General features: G+C 37.3%; 1 protein-coding gene across 4 annotated transcripts in view; it reads left to right on the forward strand.

Annotated features, from left to right (window-relative positions):
- The window catches only part of INO80D (INO80 complex subunit D), a 72,057-nt gene that overhangs the window by 17,128 nt on the left and 37,556 nt on the right, over positions 1-17,373 (forward strand). The window contains exons 2-5 of one of the 4 annotated variants that reach the window (XM_019939063.3): positions 2,349-2,441; positions 2,546-2,792; positions 7,751-8,493; positions 15,188-15,296. In XM_019939063.3, coding sequence (XP_019794622.1) covers positions 2,575-2,792; positions 7,751-8,493; positions 15,188-15,296 — 1,070 coding nt within the window. In that variant the 5' untranslated portion in view covers positions 2,349-2,441; positions 2,546-2,574. Of the gene's footprint in view, positions 1-2,348; positions 2,442-2,545; positions 2,793-2,822; positions 3,762-7,750; positions 8,494-15,187; positions 15,297-17,373 lie in introns of those variants that run through there. The other 3 variants (XM_019939064.3, XM_073807359.1, XM_033859858.2) reach the window with 3 other exon arrangements.

The raw sequence follows: 17,373 nt of genomic DNA on the forward strand, positions 1-17,373 counted from the left end.
ACCGGGGCACGAACCCGCGTGCCCTGCATCGGCAGGCGGACTCCCAACCACTGCGCCACCAGGGAAGCCCAATACTAAATATTTTTAGTACATATTTTTAAAAGTACAAAAGAGAAAAATGATCATTTCCCTAGAAGCTGGGAAAGAATTCAGTAAAAATTAACCATCAATTCTGAGTTTTTTTTAAAAAAGAAACAACTTTTAATAAAGTACGAATTTCTTTATACTTTTTTAACATAACACAGAAGTCAGCATTATTGCTGCCATTACTCAAAACAGTTCTCATTTAAAGTTAGGAGTACCAGTGGTTGCTATTATTAACATTGTTCCAGTAGTTCTAGCCAATGCAAATAGGAAAAAAGAAGATGCATAAACATTGGAAAGAAAGGGGGAATCATCAATCTTGATAGATATGATGCCACCTAGATATAATATGTCAGTAAAAAGTGAACATTAACCCTTCATATGATTTATAAAATATTCTCATACATATATAGGCTACTTTTTTCATACTGGCAGTTACTTTTTTCAGTCACTTATTTCCAGCCTATTTATTTCCTGAAGTTCATGTAGATTTACTTGGACTAATTCATGAAAGATTTATGTTTGCCAGGTGGATGAGCAGGCCAAAGAGGGTGTAAAAATGAAACAGCATGGGTTTGCTTTGAAATAATTTCCTGTCCTGAACATCCAGACCTTCGGGGCAGCTAAATTTAAATTTTTAGTCCAACTTTTCTTCCTTGCCTCCTGATAAAGTGAAAAGGGAAAGCTCTTATTTTTGTTTTACATTGATGTATGATTAGGTTTGCTCAGTAATAAATGTGATTTTTATTAACCAGGCTAATGTTTCAGGTTTTTTTTTTTTTTGCTAAAGTAAGTGTAATGCTTCTCAAAGGTAGTACAAATTCTCTACCTTTATCATCAGCAGGTAAAATGTAGTAATAATAAGAACATTTATGAGTAATAACTTCTATTTCTTCAGTGCTTAACTTATACAAGGCATGGTACTTCGCGTGTTGCGTGCTTTGTATCATCGGATCCTTAGAGCAACCTGATAACATAGCTACTAATATTATCCCTATTTTACAGATGAGAAAACTGAGGTTAAATCATTTGTTCAAGGTGGATACTGTAGTTACCTTGGCAGATAATCAGACTTGAGCAGACTTATCTTCTGACTCTTCAAGGATTTATGTATCTTGTCATTCACTGGTATAAGGAGTTTCATATTTAGTTTTGGAAGTGACAGAGTGTTTCTTGAGTTTCTCTGTAGCTGGTATCTAAGCTGTTCATCAGCTGTCTGGGGGACTTCTGGAATGTGGAGAAGGTGGGTTAGACCAGTGGTCCCCACCCTTTTTGGCACCCGGGACCAGTTTCATGGAAGACAGTTTTTCTACGGACCGGTGGGGTGGTGGGGGTGATAGTTCAGGTGATCATGTGGGCGATGGGGAGTGATGGGGAGTGGCAGATGCAGCATCGCTCACTCCCCGGCTGCCCACCTGGTGGGCCGCGGGTTCCATCACGGGTCCACGGCCTGGGGGTTGGGGATCCCTGGGTTAGACCACAGCAGCCCCCTATGTCCTGATGTGACAGGTTAGTTGTTTCAGTTTCATTGCAGACTATATGGTGTTATGGTACATAAATGTTACTGCTGGACCTTTTGTGTGTAGAGAGATAGTGACTATTGTGTGATTGCTTCCTTCTGTTTTCTTAAACCTCCAAAGACTCATAAGCCATGATAATTATACTATAGGACAGTGTGCTGCAGAGCACTCAACTGAATGGTGGAAATGTGGTGAACAGTCTTTGGACTCAAGAAATTTACAGTCTGGATGGGATAGGTAGGGGGGAATATTAGAGGGAAAATGACTTTTTAAAACAGGAATTTGTTCTTTTTTTTGTAGTTTATAGAAACATTTGTTATAAGCTGCTAAATATTTTGCCAACATATCAAAAAATGTAGAAGTTCTGGGGGAAGTTTTGGGTCTATGAGTTCATTCCATTGTCATTTTAAAGAGACCTGGGTTCTGAAAATAGGCATAGCATGCAACCATCAGTAGTGAAAAAAGTGACTTGCCACCTTATGACATTAGTTTGGTGGAAGAGCCCTGCTGCTTTGAGTTATTTACAAAACTTAACCAAAGCAAAAATTATTTAGTTCAATTTGGAGTGGAAGGGCAACTTAATATTTTATAATGTGTCTTATTATTTGAATTCAATATTGGGATGTTGGATTACAATGAAGAATCCATCCTGTTAGGAAGGGTGATATCCTAGTATTTTACTTCCCAGATGAGCAAGCTTTGCTTATTTCTCTTTGTTAACTAGGCCTTTTGATATTTTTGTAGACAATCTGCTTCATCTTGATTCTGCAGCATTCCAAACTGTGGTATCCTTGGGGTTCTCTTAACATTGCTATGGTGCAGAAGATTTAAAATCAGGTATGGCTGTGGGGCAGAAGTCCCTCAGTGAAATTCTCAACTTAAATCTGCATTATACTCTCTGATTTATCATTTGGGTTTCTTTTTTTGTGGTGGTCTTTTAGCTGATGTTCACAAGGAATAGAGTCACGTGATGTATGAAGGGAAACATATACACTTCTCTGAGGTTGACAATAAGCCCTTGTGCTCATATAGCCCCAAACTGTGCAAGCAGCGGCGACTCAACGGCTACGCTTTCTGTATCAGACACGTTCTGGAGGACAAGACTGCCCCCTTCAAGCAATGTGAATATGTGGCCAAGTATAATAGCCAGCGCTGCACCAACCCCATCCCTAAATCAGAGGACCGCAGGTAAGCGCTGACAGTGGAAAGCAATCTTTGATTATTAATTAGTAGGCTTGGGAGTTGGTTTTTTTTGTTTGTTTGTGTTTTGATATGATGAACTTAAATGTTGAGTTCTGGGGGTAATCTAAGTAAACTTTAGAATGGTTCTAAAGATGAGTGATGGCAATATTTAAGAAATGGAGTAGTAACTTTGGGGAATTATTTGAAATGTATATTTGTTTTCTTCTTTTTTACTTAATGGACTTTCTAGGATTATTTTTTTAAAAAAATTTTTTTGCTTGAAGTCTTGGCACTGATGTGTTTGGTTTGTAGCCTTAGAAAGTATTTCCTGATTTCTCTACTTAGAATTTCATCAGCCAAAGTGAGAGAAATTATAGGAACTACTTAGGTGTTATAATTAATGATAATAATTTTAGAGTTTTTAAATCTTTGTTTGAAAGGTAGCAAATGGTATGTACTTATTGAAAAAGAGTTATTCAAAAGAATGATTACTTGAATCATTCAGATTTACTTCCTCTCAGACTTCTTTTGGTTAAAAAGGGTTCCATATAGACTATATTTACTATAATTTAGAAACTGTATTTTCATAGTAAAGTAGGCTTTTTGACTAGGATTATGAATTTATATTTTTCTGAGTTAAATAAAATGTGGAGGTGTTTTTAAAGGAGTCTTATGCTGATTATTCATCTTTCATATTCTTAGGAAAATTTGTATGATTTCACATGTAATCTCTTTTTTTATGTCTCTTTATTCTCAGTTCTCCAGAAACCATGCTGATCATTGTAGGATATTACAGAGAGATGCATGCTTATTTTCCTAAAAGTTTCAAATACTTGTTATCTTTAGGTAGAAATTTGAACTTTTTACTTCTGTCTTTAAAAAATACATATACAACCTTTATTTTTGTTCCTATATATAAGCGAATGTCACCTACGTAAATTGGTTGAAAAGGAATCCTGTATTTTATATGTCATGGTGAGCAACTTTTAAACTTTTAGGGTGAAATAAATAATTTGTGTTGATAAATATCCCACGAAAATGAGTATAGTATAATGTGGTGATTTGGGAATACTCTCGTAGAATTTCTAATGAGCACTTTAGGCTTCAGATTACAATACCTGAAAGTTAGAAACAGCTGTTTAGTGAGGAAAGGAATAAAATTTTAATCTCAGGTGAGAAAGGTACCAAGGTATTAGGCTAAGCATGTCTGTCCAGTTGGTTTTAGCTGACTGAAAATAATTTCTTACTGCTGCCCTTTTCTAACTTGAAGAATGGATGGACTTAGATTAACTTTTTTACTTCAAGATCCATTATAATCACATTTCTATAATTTTGTCTTAAATTTAGTTTATCACACACAGTTGCAATTTTTGTCAACCTTGGATTTTTTTTATTTCAGTCGACGTGTTATCTTAATAGCTAAAAGCAAGAAGTAAAGTGAGAGTCACTCTGAATTTCTCCAAAATATTAATTCTCTGAAGCATACATCTTCACCTTTATATTTGAAGTAATTTTCTTTTTTTAGAACAAGAAGGGAAAGGACTTTTGTGTTGCTGTGTCAAGAGAAACTAGGCTTAATAAATGCTAAGTTATACATTTTTTCAGAATTGGTCCAAAATCACATCACAAATGCTATGAATACTTTTCTTGTTGTAGGGTTGATTGAAAACAGATTAAAGTAGACATTAGTAGGAGGTAATATATTACCTCAAGAAACCCAGATTGAATTCATGTAATAATATGTTTAAACCTGTGTATAAATATAATAGTTATAACTGTACTATATGATACAGTGAAGAAAAGATTAATATTCTTTTGAAAATAAGCTTTTATCATTGTTAAGGCAGTTACTGCTTGGACACTTACGGATTTGACATGGTTTTATGTATAGTTTTAGAAAACAAATTCCCAAGGACTTTTAATTGACAGAATTATCTGGTTGGTAGTCAGCTAGAGGAAGCTTCTTAATATCTGGTGTGTAACTTAACCTGGTGTGTATTATAAGTGCTAACTTATGGGATTCTGTCTTTTCGATAGAATAGTGTTATGTTCGGTAGAAGTACTGGTATAATTGAAAAGTCCATTTTCTAATATACAGTGGGAAGCTAAGGCCCATTACCGTAGCCTTGATAGCTTAGAGATAAATGGGTATATTAAGTTGGTTACTTTATATAGTATTTTAAATTTAAGTTTGATATAATTTTATATATATATTTATTTAATGGTATGTATTTACCAAGAAATTTTCTTGTTTCCTATATTTATTCTTTTCTAAAACAACTTAAGATATAATTCACATACCGTACAAGTCACGCATTTGAAGTGTACAATTCAGTATTTGTTAGTTTATTTACAGGAGTGTGCAACTATCAACACAGTCTAATTTTACATTTTCATCCCCTCAAAACAACCCATTTGCAGTCAGTTCCCTGTATTCTTTTAGACTGGAAATTCATATTTGCATTACTTTAAATGCTGTTCATAACGAAGCTGTTCTAATTCTAGTTATGAAGAATTTTCCCTTTTAGAAGAGGCAGAGTTTTTAAGAGTTCAGGCTAAATGTTGTGATAGTGTGACAGTGGCTGGAGTGGGAGTTGAGGGTGGGGTTGAAGGAGGACTGTACATGCGGATTTGCCTCTGCTGGATTAGGTAATGTAGTACATAGTAGCCTCATTTACCAGTCCAGGCTGCCCATGTAAATGAGCAGAAGAGTTTGATTTCTAAATTTAAAAAACCCACTTCATTTCTCCCCACTAATAGTACTAATCCTTTTGTTAATTTGAAAATGAGTAGAAAATAACAAAAACCATTAACTCTTTGTTGGGAAGCTTAGTACAGTTATCCCTGAAACCCTTTTCCCTGTTGGCTGCAGCTTTATGACTCTGTTCTGTTTAAGGTGTGTAAGGGACCTAGCTCAAACCTGCTAGGCACACGCGTGTGCGTGCACGCACACACACACACACACACACACACACACACACAGTGTAACGTCTCTTTACTGTCCAGAAAGCTTTTTCTTAATAGTTCTATTTAAAATTAAAGAGTGCCTCTGATAGATTTATTTTTAAGACAAACCAACAAAACCATGTGTCCTGATTTTTGGTGAATCTGTGTTTTTAACAATCATTAAAACAGTTTTTTGTTGCAGCCCATTGAGTTTGGGGATTGGCATTATTTACTTTATTGCCTTTTTCCCCAAACTGTGTTCTATGGAGATGTCATAAATATGCTGCAATAAAATAGGTGCCGTTTTAAATGTGTTTGGGAAGCAATGCTATATGGGTAGATTTCTACCCTTGGTGTATAATGCACAGTATCATACAGAATGCTTTGAGAGGTTGTTTAGCAGAAACAAATGATGAAATCATTATTTAATTCTGTTTAAGCCAGCATTTTCCAAATTTATTTAAGCATGGAATACTGTTTTTATGACATAATTGTTAACATACCTTGGAACTGCATGAGGTATACCAGTTTAGGAAATACTACTTTTCTACTGGTTAGAAGCCTTCACAGGATTTCAGTGAAATTTATTGGAATAACATGCATTCTACTTTCTCATTATGTAGAAGGATTCTGTCTTTTCATAGTATTTTTAAAATATTATTTATATTACAGAAGTAACCTGCTCATTGTTGAAGACTTATTGAGTCTTTGTGAGCTTTGACTTTTATTTTTTCTATTTTTTTAATTGAAGTATAGTTGATTTACAATGTTGTGTTAATTTCTGCTGTATAGCACAGTGATTCAGTTATACATATATATACATTCTTCTTCATAGTCTTTTCCATTATAGTTTATCACAGGATATTAAATATTGTTTCCTGTGCTATACAAGCTTTGATTTTTAGTTTGTCTCAGCTCTGTCACTTTCCAGATAGGTGGCTTTGGGCAAGTTATTTAATTTGTATAAAATTTAGTTTCCTCATCTGTATAAAGGGCATTATTTTAGTACCTACTGCAGGTAGAAACTAGCTAGAGGAGATAATCCATGTACTTAACACGTGGCTGGCTATTGAGAAACTCATTTAATCGATTATCGCACTAACTAGTTTTATTATTTCATTTTCTCCTTCTCCCTCTCTCTCTTTGTGTGTGTATGTGTGTGTGTGTGTAGAACACACACAGTAGACATTTGACATTCTTCTTTTTTTTTAAACTTTTTATTTTATATTGGAGCATAGCCGATTAACAATGTTGTGATAGTTTCAGGTGCACAGCAAAGTGACTCAGCCATACATATACAGGTATCCATTCTCCCCCAGACTCCCCTCTCATCCAGGCTGCCGCATAACACTGAGCAGAGTGCCCTGTGCTATACAGTAGGTCCTTGTTGGTTATCCTTTTTAAATACAGCAGTGCGTACATGTGGATCCCGCACGCCCTGACTATCCCTTCCCTCCATCCTTCCCCCCTCCCCCCATAACCATAAGTTCATTCTCTAAGTCTGTGAGCCGGTTTCTGTTTTGTAAATACGTTCATTTGTATCATTTCTTTGACATTTAACATTCTGAAGTGTTATGTCATAAGATCTTTGTGAATCTCCAATACTTGAATGGCATTGGGACATGTATTTTTTTCTCCATAAGAGAATTTTAAGTGATCCTTTAGACTCCTGATGAGCTACTTTGTATGCTATGAATAGAGAATAACAAAGCAGTGTGAGAAGCAATAGCTGCGTGGTTGGTTATCCAGGGCCACTCACTATTTGAATGACTTGCTTCTGTCTGGCAGCCTCTTCACATGTGCAATTCATATATTTGCTTTAGCAAAATTGCACAGACTTTGAGGATTGCTTGAGGGTAGTGGAAGTTGTATAAATCACATCCATGAATGCCAAAGAGTTATTATAGTCATGCATTTTGAACATATTAGGATTCACATTTTATGATACGTAGTTTTATATTCTCCTTTTCTTAATATGTATCATGAACATTTTCCTGTATATGTGTGTATTTTTAAAGGTACTGCAACAGCCACTTGCAGGTACTTGGCTTTATCCCGAAAAAAGAGAGGAAGAAAAAGAATGATCCTATAGATGAGGTAAAGGTCAGGCACCAGATGGATACCATGGCCTTTAGCCTGACGGTGCCCACGTTGGCCTTGAAGATGCCCAATGGACTGGATGGAATGTCCCTCTCTCCACCGGGGGCAAGGGTCCCTCTCCACTACCTGGAAACTGAGTTGGAAGACCCATTTGCTTTCAACGAGGAAGATGATGACCTAAAGAAAGGGGCAACTGTGAGAAAGAAGTTGCAGAGCAAGTTGGCCCAGAATCGGCAGCGCCAGAGAGAGACAGAGATTTTAAAAGTTCGACAAGAGCACTTTAGTCCCCCTCCTGCACCTTCTCAGCAGCAGCCTCCGCAGCAGCACTCCCACCTGTCACCTTTATCCACTTTAAAACCTCCAGCGCCACCGCAGGGTCTAGTCTGCAAGTCACCTCAACCTCAGAACACCAGCCTACCAATGCAGGGAGTGGCCCCCACTCCACACACTATAGCACAAGCCAGGCAGTTGTCTCACAAGAGGCCTCTGCCCCTCCTGCCATCTAGTAGGGCTCCCGTCGTGGACCCGCCCAGGACTGACCGGGTCCTTATGAAAGCCACAGCCTTCTCTCCACACTTCTCTTGTATAAGTCGACTGCAGAGACTGGTGAAACTGTGCACCCAAAAACATCAGCTGGACACTGATCTGTTTCCCCATTTAGGTGAGTTACCGTCTATTTTACCATATCATGTGTGTGTAATGTGACAAGACGTGCCTATTGCACAAGGTTTTATTTTCATAACCTTCTCATGTCATAGGAGTAAAAGAATACTTGGACAGAGTGGTCAATTAAAGATTCGTATTTAGGTAGACCGCTTTAAAGTAAATATGCTACTGGACAGGACAGTGACTGGTGAACAGGTTACAGAAGAAATAGGAGCTGGGAATTTAGAATTCCAGTTATAGCTTCTAGCAGTAGTAGTAGCAGTATTAAAAGCAGTTGTGTTTGGTTTTGTGCCTCTGAGCTCAGTCCCTGTGTGTCTAATGAAGTTCTCCACATGTCTTATCACAGGACTTTGGAATAAGATAGCATTGTAAATATCTGCTGACAGTTTTCTGAAAAAAAAAAAATCTTAAAGTAATACCTGTTCACAATTGGAAAGCAAAAAATTACAGATAAAACTTTAATGTAGTCAAATGTCTGTCTTTCCTTTGCTTCTGAGTTTTATCTTACTCAAGAAAATCTCTCTGATAGCGAGTTTATACAGTTATTCTGTATTTTCTATTAATAGTTTGTTTATTTTTGATCATTTAAGCCTTTGATTCACTTGGAATTTATTCTTGAATGTGTTGTGAGTTGTGATTCTAACTTTAGGAAAAATTATTTGCATGACATATGACAGCAATAGAAAAATGGGAAAAGGATGGGAATAGAGGAAGAAGAAATATAAATGGTCAATAAACAAATGAAAACCTCAATCCTCGTAACAGACGAGGAAACGCAAATTAAAGTAACAATGAGTTACCATCATATTGGCAAAAAGTATATCTGTTGTTGATGAGGATATGGGATCTCATACTTTGCTGGTGAGTAATGCAACAATATATACTAATTAAAAGTATATGTATAGCCAGCAAGCTCACTTTTGGGACTCTATCTATGGATAAAAAAAATATCAGAATGTAAAGATATGTGTTCCAGGATGTTTACTACAGCATTGCTTACAGTATTGCTTGCAGTATTAAAAATCTGAAAACAACCTTTATAACCTATAGGAAATTCAGAATTGAGTAAATTCTGGTACATATACATTTTATGAAGTATGCAGCTATTAAAAAGAATGAATGAAATCTCCATCTTTTACCTGGATGTGCTCATGATACATTAACAAGTAGAAGAATACCAAGAGGTATTGTACTGTCCCATGTTTGTAAAAATAAGCAAAGTGAACAAACAAGGGACATCAGTATATCTATTGATCAATCATATGGATAGATGTATGCCTCTCTGGTATGAGCATAGTTAAAGTGTGAATGGATGTACACTATCAGTCTGTTAACATTGGCTACCATGGCGGGGGATGGAATTGGACAGGATGTGTTTTGGGGAGATGGGAGTGATATTTCTTCTTCTATAGCTTCATATTATTTCATTTGTTATTAAACCATGTATGACTTTTGGTAATTAAAAAAACTAATAAAACTTAAAGAAAAAATATAGATAAGCAAAGTAATAAATTAAAACACCCCAAGCCTTATTAATACCTATTTGTTAATATCTTGGCATATTCTTTTAGATATATAAAAGTAAGTTCCTGTTGTATGTACAGTATTGTAACCTGTTTAAAAATGTTTTGCAATGTATTATCACGTTAGTAATTTTTCATACACAGTTTGTCACAGCTGAATTCTTTCTTGAATTTAAATCATTTCTAATTTATTAAAGTGTAAAGTGTTGTAACTATATAGCCCTCTCAGTAAAATAATTACCGTCACGTCTTTAATTTTTCCTTCAAATAGATTCCTGGAAGCAGAATTGCTGATCCCAAGCTTTTACACTTTTTAAAAAGGTTTTTGATGTATATTGCCAAATTTTCCTTCAGAATTATTTTGTCAGTTTACTTTTCTTTCAGCAGTGTATGAGAATGACAGTTTCTCTACATCTTTATAGCCCTGGATATTAGATATTATTATTATTATTTAGCCTTTGCAAATTTGATAGAAAGTTTGCTTTAATTTGCATACCTTAGATCAGTGTTTCTCAAGTGTTTGGCCTTAGAATCACTTTTTTTGCACTCAAAAATTATCGAGGACGTGGTAGAGATTTTGTATATGTGAGTTATATTTACTGTTATTTACTGAATTAGAAGTTAAAACTGAGAAATTAAAAAAAAACTAATTCATTTTAAAATAACAATAAAGTTACTGCATGTTAACATGTTCTTTTTATGAAAAATAACTTTTCTAAAACAAAAACAAATATAATGGGGAGAGCAGCATTGTTTGGCGTTGTTTAGCAAATCTTAATGTCTGATGTGCTAGATATGTGCTTCTGCATTCAATGTGTCCTGATATGTGGGTTTTTTTTTTCTGGTTAGGAGATAAAAATATGGCCTTACACATTTGTAGCTGGAAAATGGAGGGATATTTTAATAGTTTTTTCCAAATAATTGTAGATATTTGTAATTGGTTCTACACCAAAACTTGACAAGTGGTAGTTTCTTAAAAATTAGTTTCAACATGGAATCTGAAACCATATCTAGGAATTTTGCATACTGTTACATTAAAATCCATTGATTTTCTTTTTTTTTTTTTTTTGCGGTACGCGGGCCTCTCACTTGTTGTGGCCTCTCCCGTTGCGGAGCACAGGCTCCGGACGCGCAGGCTCAGCGGCCATGGCTCACGGGCCCAGCCACTCCATGGCATGTGGGATCTTCCCGGACCGGGGCACGAACCCGTGTCCCCTGCATCGGCAGGCGGACTCTCAACCACTGCGCCACCAGGGAAGCCCTCCATTGATTTTATTTTTTAATTAATTAATTAATTAATTTTTGGCAGTGTTGGGTCTTCGTTTCTACACGGGGGCTTTCACTACTTGCGGCAAGTGGGGGCCACTCTTCATCGCGATGCGCGGGCCTCTCACTATCGCGGCCTCTCTTGTTGCGGAGCACAGGCTCCAGATGCGCAGGCTCAGTAGTTGCTCCTCGGCATGTGGGATCTTCCCAGACCGGGGCTCGAACCCGTGTCCCCTGCATTGGCAGGCAGATTCTCAACCACTGCGCCACCAGGGAAGCCCCCCTCCATTGACGTTTGAATGAATATTTTACCCATGCGTGATGTTGTAACATCGTATGTTGGTCATTTGGAAGATATTGCTCTACTGAGTTACACAGATGTCCCAAATGTTGACACATTTCATTATACAAAAATTTTAGATTGCATTCATTAATATTAACACCAGTCTTATCGGAGAAGTCCAACTCTTAGGTATTTGTCATACTTTCAGTGATAAATTCAAGTTTTCCCCCAAAACTGAGCTTTCAAGTGAACATTTGAATGTTACCATTGGCAATAAATACTGTTCATTGTTTTCCTTGGGGTGATGGTTTCACTATGTTCATTTTAGAAAAAATGACTGCAAGATAGCCAATAGTTTGTCAGTCACTCTTTCAAATAAAATTGGTATTGAATGAGGGAAAAGCAGCTAGTTCAGGTCACAACTAAGAGTCCTACAAAGTGCTTTTCCTCAAGACAGCTGCTGTACTTTCTTCGGATGCAGTAGAGTTGTTTTATATATACCTCACATTTCATCACACACAGCATCATAAAGACAGATACACAAGAATCAAGATATAATCAAATAAAGTCTTTAATAAATGAGTGCTTTATCAAGGATGGTCTTAAATTGTTTTTTGTGTACTTGTTTTCATTTAATTGCAAGTCATGGTATGGAATATATATTGACAACTGGTACAGTTTTGTGCCCCTGCCTTGGTTCACGCTAAGGCATCAGCAGTTTCACCCACCATGGGTTTTTTGTTGTTGTTTTTACCATCAGTGCAAATGTCAACACAGTAAAAAAGGCAAATAACATTTTAGTATTGTTTTGAAGATAGCGTTGACCTAAGCATCTCCCTAAAAAGGGTTTCAGGGACCCCTGGGGATCTGTGGGCCATACTTTTGAGTAAGGACTGCTCTTTTAGATTAATAATGTAGTTTTGAATATTGGTTCATACTACTTTTTTTGGACATATGTATTTCCTATTTTATCTTGTCAGTTTTTTCATCCATTTTTATTTAAGCATTTCTCTTTTTTATTGATAGGTGTAAGAGCTTTTTATACATATTTAATGTTTGTTGCAAAACCTCTTCTCCCATTTGTTACTTGCTTTTAGTATCTACTATAAAGGTTTTGGAATTTAGAGGTTAAATTTTTTTATGTATTCTCTCTCTCTTTTTAAAGATTTCTTCCTGTTGAATCAGGTTTTTTCCTCCTCTTGTTTAGGCTCTCTTCATTCCAAGAGTATATAAATATGTTCACCTATATTTTCTTTTAGCCCTTTTATTATTTTAGTCATCTGTTTGGAACTCAGTAGGCATTAGTTTTGAGGCAGAGATCTAACTTTTCTTCCAAATGTTTGCCTTTTATTCTACCTTTTACCCATATCATCTGCTAAATTTTTATTTATATTTCTGTTTATTTCTAGATGCTGATAATATTTTAGCTTTTGAAACTATGAAATTTTATGTTGTGTTGAGGGCTGACTTTCAATCATTTTGAACAGAACTAAAACTCATAGAAAAGTATTGTCTTTTTATTTTTTAAAAATTCAAGCATATGAGGGACCCAAATTTTTAAAAGTTTATTTTGGAGAAACCAGAAATTACAGTGCACTATTATAACCAAGTGTACTCTGCATTCATGTCAGCAAAGAATACTTAAAGAAAAACGCAGTATTTAATTGGCTTCTACAGTCCTGTTTGGGCTGGTTATCTCAATTAGTTACGTTGAAACTAGTGATAATGAAGCCAAGATCAAAGGTTTGCTTTATTGGACAGTTAATTTTACAACAGGAGAAACACTTCCATCTTACTTCTTATGACTTAGATCTTGACTTTTTCAGAGAAAGCATGGGTATCTTAGTAGACATTATTATGACTTCTACAGAAAATATAAAAAATAACAACTCATGTTCCAATTTTTAAAGGTGCCTTGAGTGTCACTTTGTGTTTGAAGGATCTCACCTTTCAACATCCTGAAGGTGATGATGTGGTCACTTATTTGTTTTTTATTTTTTTGATTTACTCTTTAATAAACTACTAATTATTTTAGTTAGAGAAAGTAACTTAGTTTTTAAGATGACCTGACATTTTGAATAGTCATCTTGGAACTAGATTTGGCGTTTCTTTATGCCAATGGCAATATTTAATTTTAAGCATTTATAATTTGCATTTCAATTAACCTTTTCTTAATTTCCCAATTTGGCACATGTAAACTCATTTAAATTATGGAAGAAATCTGTGAGGTCCTTTTTAACTAACTGTGCCTAATGAAGATGGTCTTTTGATTTTTGAGGGTCTCGAGAAGGAAGACATAGAATACTAGTCATCAAGGTATCTAATTAAAGTTTCATAGTGGTATGAGTTTATTAAGGTTATGTAGTCCACACACTGTTGTATTTTAGGCTATGCAACATCAGTATTTAAGACCTCTTCAAGAGGGGCTTCCCTGGTGGCGCAGTGGTTGAGAGTCCGCCTGCCGAGGCAGGGGACACGGGTTCGTGCCCCGGTCCAGGAAGATCCCACAGGCCGCGGAACGGCTGGGCCTGTGAGCCATGGCCGCTGAGCCTGCGTGTCCAGAGCCTGTGCTCCGCAACTGGAGAGGCCACAACAGTGAGAGGCCCGCGTACCGCAAAAAAAAAAAACAAAAAACAAACAGAAGACCTCTTCAAGATACAAAATTAAAAAGGCAAAACCTTTGGGACTTCCTTAGCAGTCAGGTGGTTAAGATGCTGTGCTTCCACTGCAGGGGGCACAGGTTCGATCCCTGGTTGGGGAACTAGGATCACGCATACTCTGCTGTGTGGCCAAAAAAAAAAGAAAAAAAGAAAAGGCAAAACCTGTATGTTGGAAGCTAACAATTATCCAGTCATTAAAAATAATAGGATTTAACAAAATAAATAAGCATTATTATACTGTATTTCTCCACTTTTCCCTCTAACCTTGTTTTCCAAATGGAACTCAAAATGTGACAGCTCTTGTTTAAAAGAACTGAAAGAAACCCCAAGCGATACTAGAAATAGAACATTGCCATCCTGCCCTTCCCTCTTCCCGTAGGGGACAAGAGCCTGGGAATGACCCTGCCTAGTGGATGGTGTCCTTTCCTCCAGAGATGTTGTTGGGAAAAGGGGATGGAATGTGCCTGCCTTTCACAATATATTCTAGGCCCCTTCTTTGTTGACGTATAGCATGAGTCCACTGGCACCTTTTGACTTTTTCTTGCCTGAACATGAATTAGGCTTCTTCTCCTGTCATTTTGAACATGTTTTATGTTTTTTGACATTATTTTAGTGTATAACATTTTGATACTTAAGAAATTTTACCCCTTTTTTTGACTTGAACTCTCTCTTTGCTTTGTGTTGTTTCTACTCCATTTGTGAAGCATCTGACGAAAGAAGTTCATCCGTGGAATATAGCCTTTGTTGTAATGTCTTTATTTTAAATGCGAGTGCGTGTCATACATTCATTATTGATACCTTTGCCAGAACAGGGCTGAAACTCATCAGGAGGGATTTATTCACACTATGAGAGTACTTGTTATAGGTGTCGGGGTATGTATTTCAGGTAGCTTTTTATCTAAATTTTAAATAAATGTTCATTTTTTCTAACTTGCAACATCCTCTCCTCCGTCCTAGGGTTGGACTGGTCTGAAGAGAGTGGAGAAGAACTGGAGGACTCAGAGCAGGCCTCGCCATACCAGGTTGCCTGGTCCATCCGAGAGACCCTCAGATACGAAAGACACACGTGAGTCTTCCTTTTTCTTTTTATTCTTTTTTTTTTTTTTCGGTACATGGGCCTCTCACTGTTGTGGCCTCTCCCGTTGCGGAGCACAGGCTCTGGACGCGCAGGCTCAGCGGCCATGGCTCACGGGCCAGCCACTCCATGGCATGTGGGATCTTCCCGGACCAGGGCACGAACCCGTGTCCCCTGCATCGGCAGGCGGACTCTCAACCACTGCGCCACCAGGGAAGCCCTCTTTTTATTCTTAAATTTCCACTGTAGTAGATTGATTTTTCCTATATATGCTAATTTCATTTTATTTTATTATTTTTTAAATAAATTTATTTATTTATTTTTGGCTGCGTTGGGTCTCTGTTGCTGTGTGTGGGCTTTCTCTAGTTGCAGCGAGTGGGGCCTAGTCTTCATTCTGGTGGGCGGGCTTCTTACTGCAGTGGCTTCTCTTGTTGCGGAGCGTGGGCTCTAGGCATGCGGGCTCAGTAGTTGTGGCTCATGGGCTCTAGAGCACAGGCTCAGTAGTTGCGGCACACGGGCTTAGTTGCTCCACAGCATGTGGGATCTTCCCAGACCAGGGCTCGAACCCGTGTCCCCTATATTGGCAGGCGGATTCTTAACCACTGCGCCACCAGGGAAGCCCTCATTTTATTTTTTAAAGATAAATTTATTTATTTATGGCTGCGTTGGGTCTTTGCTGCGCGAGGACTTACTCTAGTTGTGACGAGTGAGGGCTACTCTTCGTTGCAGTGCGTGGGCTTCTCATTGCAGTGGCTTCTCTTGTTGCAGATCACGGACTTCAGTAGTTGTGGTGCGAGGGCTTCAGTAGTTGTGGCTCGTGGGCTCAAGAGCACAGGCTCAGTATTTGTGACACATGGGCTTAGTTCCTCCACGGCATGTGGGATCTTCCCGAACCAGGGCTCGAACCTGTGTCCCCTGCATTGGCAGGCAGACTCTTAACCACTGTGCCACCAGGGATATCCCTATCCATTCTCTGATATTTCTAATGCGCTGAATGTTTCTGTGTTAAAATATTTTTTTGAAATAATCTCGTTAGAGGTTCTCGATATCTACCTTATCAGAAAGCTGTAGGTTAATGCCCAGCCCCTTCAGTGGTAAGAAGACGACTAGTTCTCTTTCAGGGGACTGCCTCAGCATAATAGGTATATGCTTGGTGCGGTGTGACAGGACTGAGACAGATCCTTCTCTGTGGGGCTAAAAGATGACTCACAGACTCAGCTAATTATTATTTTCGTTTAAGTACTGTGGTTTGAATAGGTGTTCAGCAAGACAGAGGGGAGACTATCTGCACCCAGGCCGACTCCTAGAATTTCACAGTATCATAGTATGCATATACATTCTAAGGTCCGGTTTCTGAATTTATAGGCTTAAAAATGTGATTTGTTAGTACACCCAGAAATGATTAGGCTTAGAGAGCTGATTCACTAGAGGCTAATGTATAAGCCAAAATGACAGTTTTTAGTAGGAAGTATCATCATTAAGTAGTACAGATGTTCACTAAGCAAAACTATATGGGAAGCAAATTATAGTCCGAAGCTTATTTGGACATGGATTAGAGCAAGGAGAGTTAGCTGGATTTATTAATGGTCAGTGTCATTAAACTATAACAGCCTGATGCCTCCATTTCCACTCTTGGGCTTTATATCCCGTATAGTTGTCCCTGTCTCCCCTGTCTCCTAGTTACTATTGGAAAATGCTATATATTTTTTTTCTCTCTCTGAGATTCCATTTTATATGCCATTTAAGACTGTTTCCTCACCATTAGCATTTCTTGTTTTCAGACAGAAGTACAATTGAGCTTAAGCTTTCTAAGTTATAGATAATATCAACTGTGCTTCCTAAGGTTAATATTCACATCAGCTTAGCCTGACTTGGGATATTTTGGGTTAATTTTCCAAATGCTATAAATAGATAACATAACTAAGTGCTCGGCACAATACCTGGTTCATGGGAAATGATGAATGATAGCTAAGAATCCTATTTTAATTCTGAAAATTACCTGAACATTAGTATTGGGAGTATTTGCCCTCGATTAGGAGCCATGTATATTCCATTTCTGCCTTCTAGT

This window comes from Tursiops truncatus, chromosome 7, assembly GCF_011762595.2.
Source record: "Tursiops truncatus isolate mTurTru1 chromosome 7, mTurTru1.mat.Y, whole genome shotgun sequence".
Lineage (NCBI taxonomy): Eukaryota > Metazoa > Chordata > Mammalia > Artiodactyla > Delphinidae > Tursiops > Tursiops truncatus.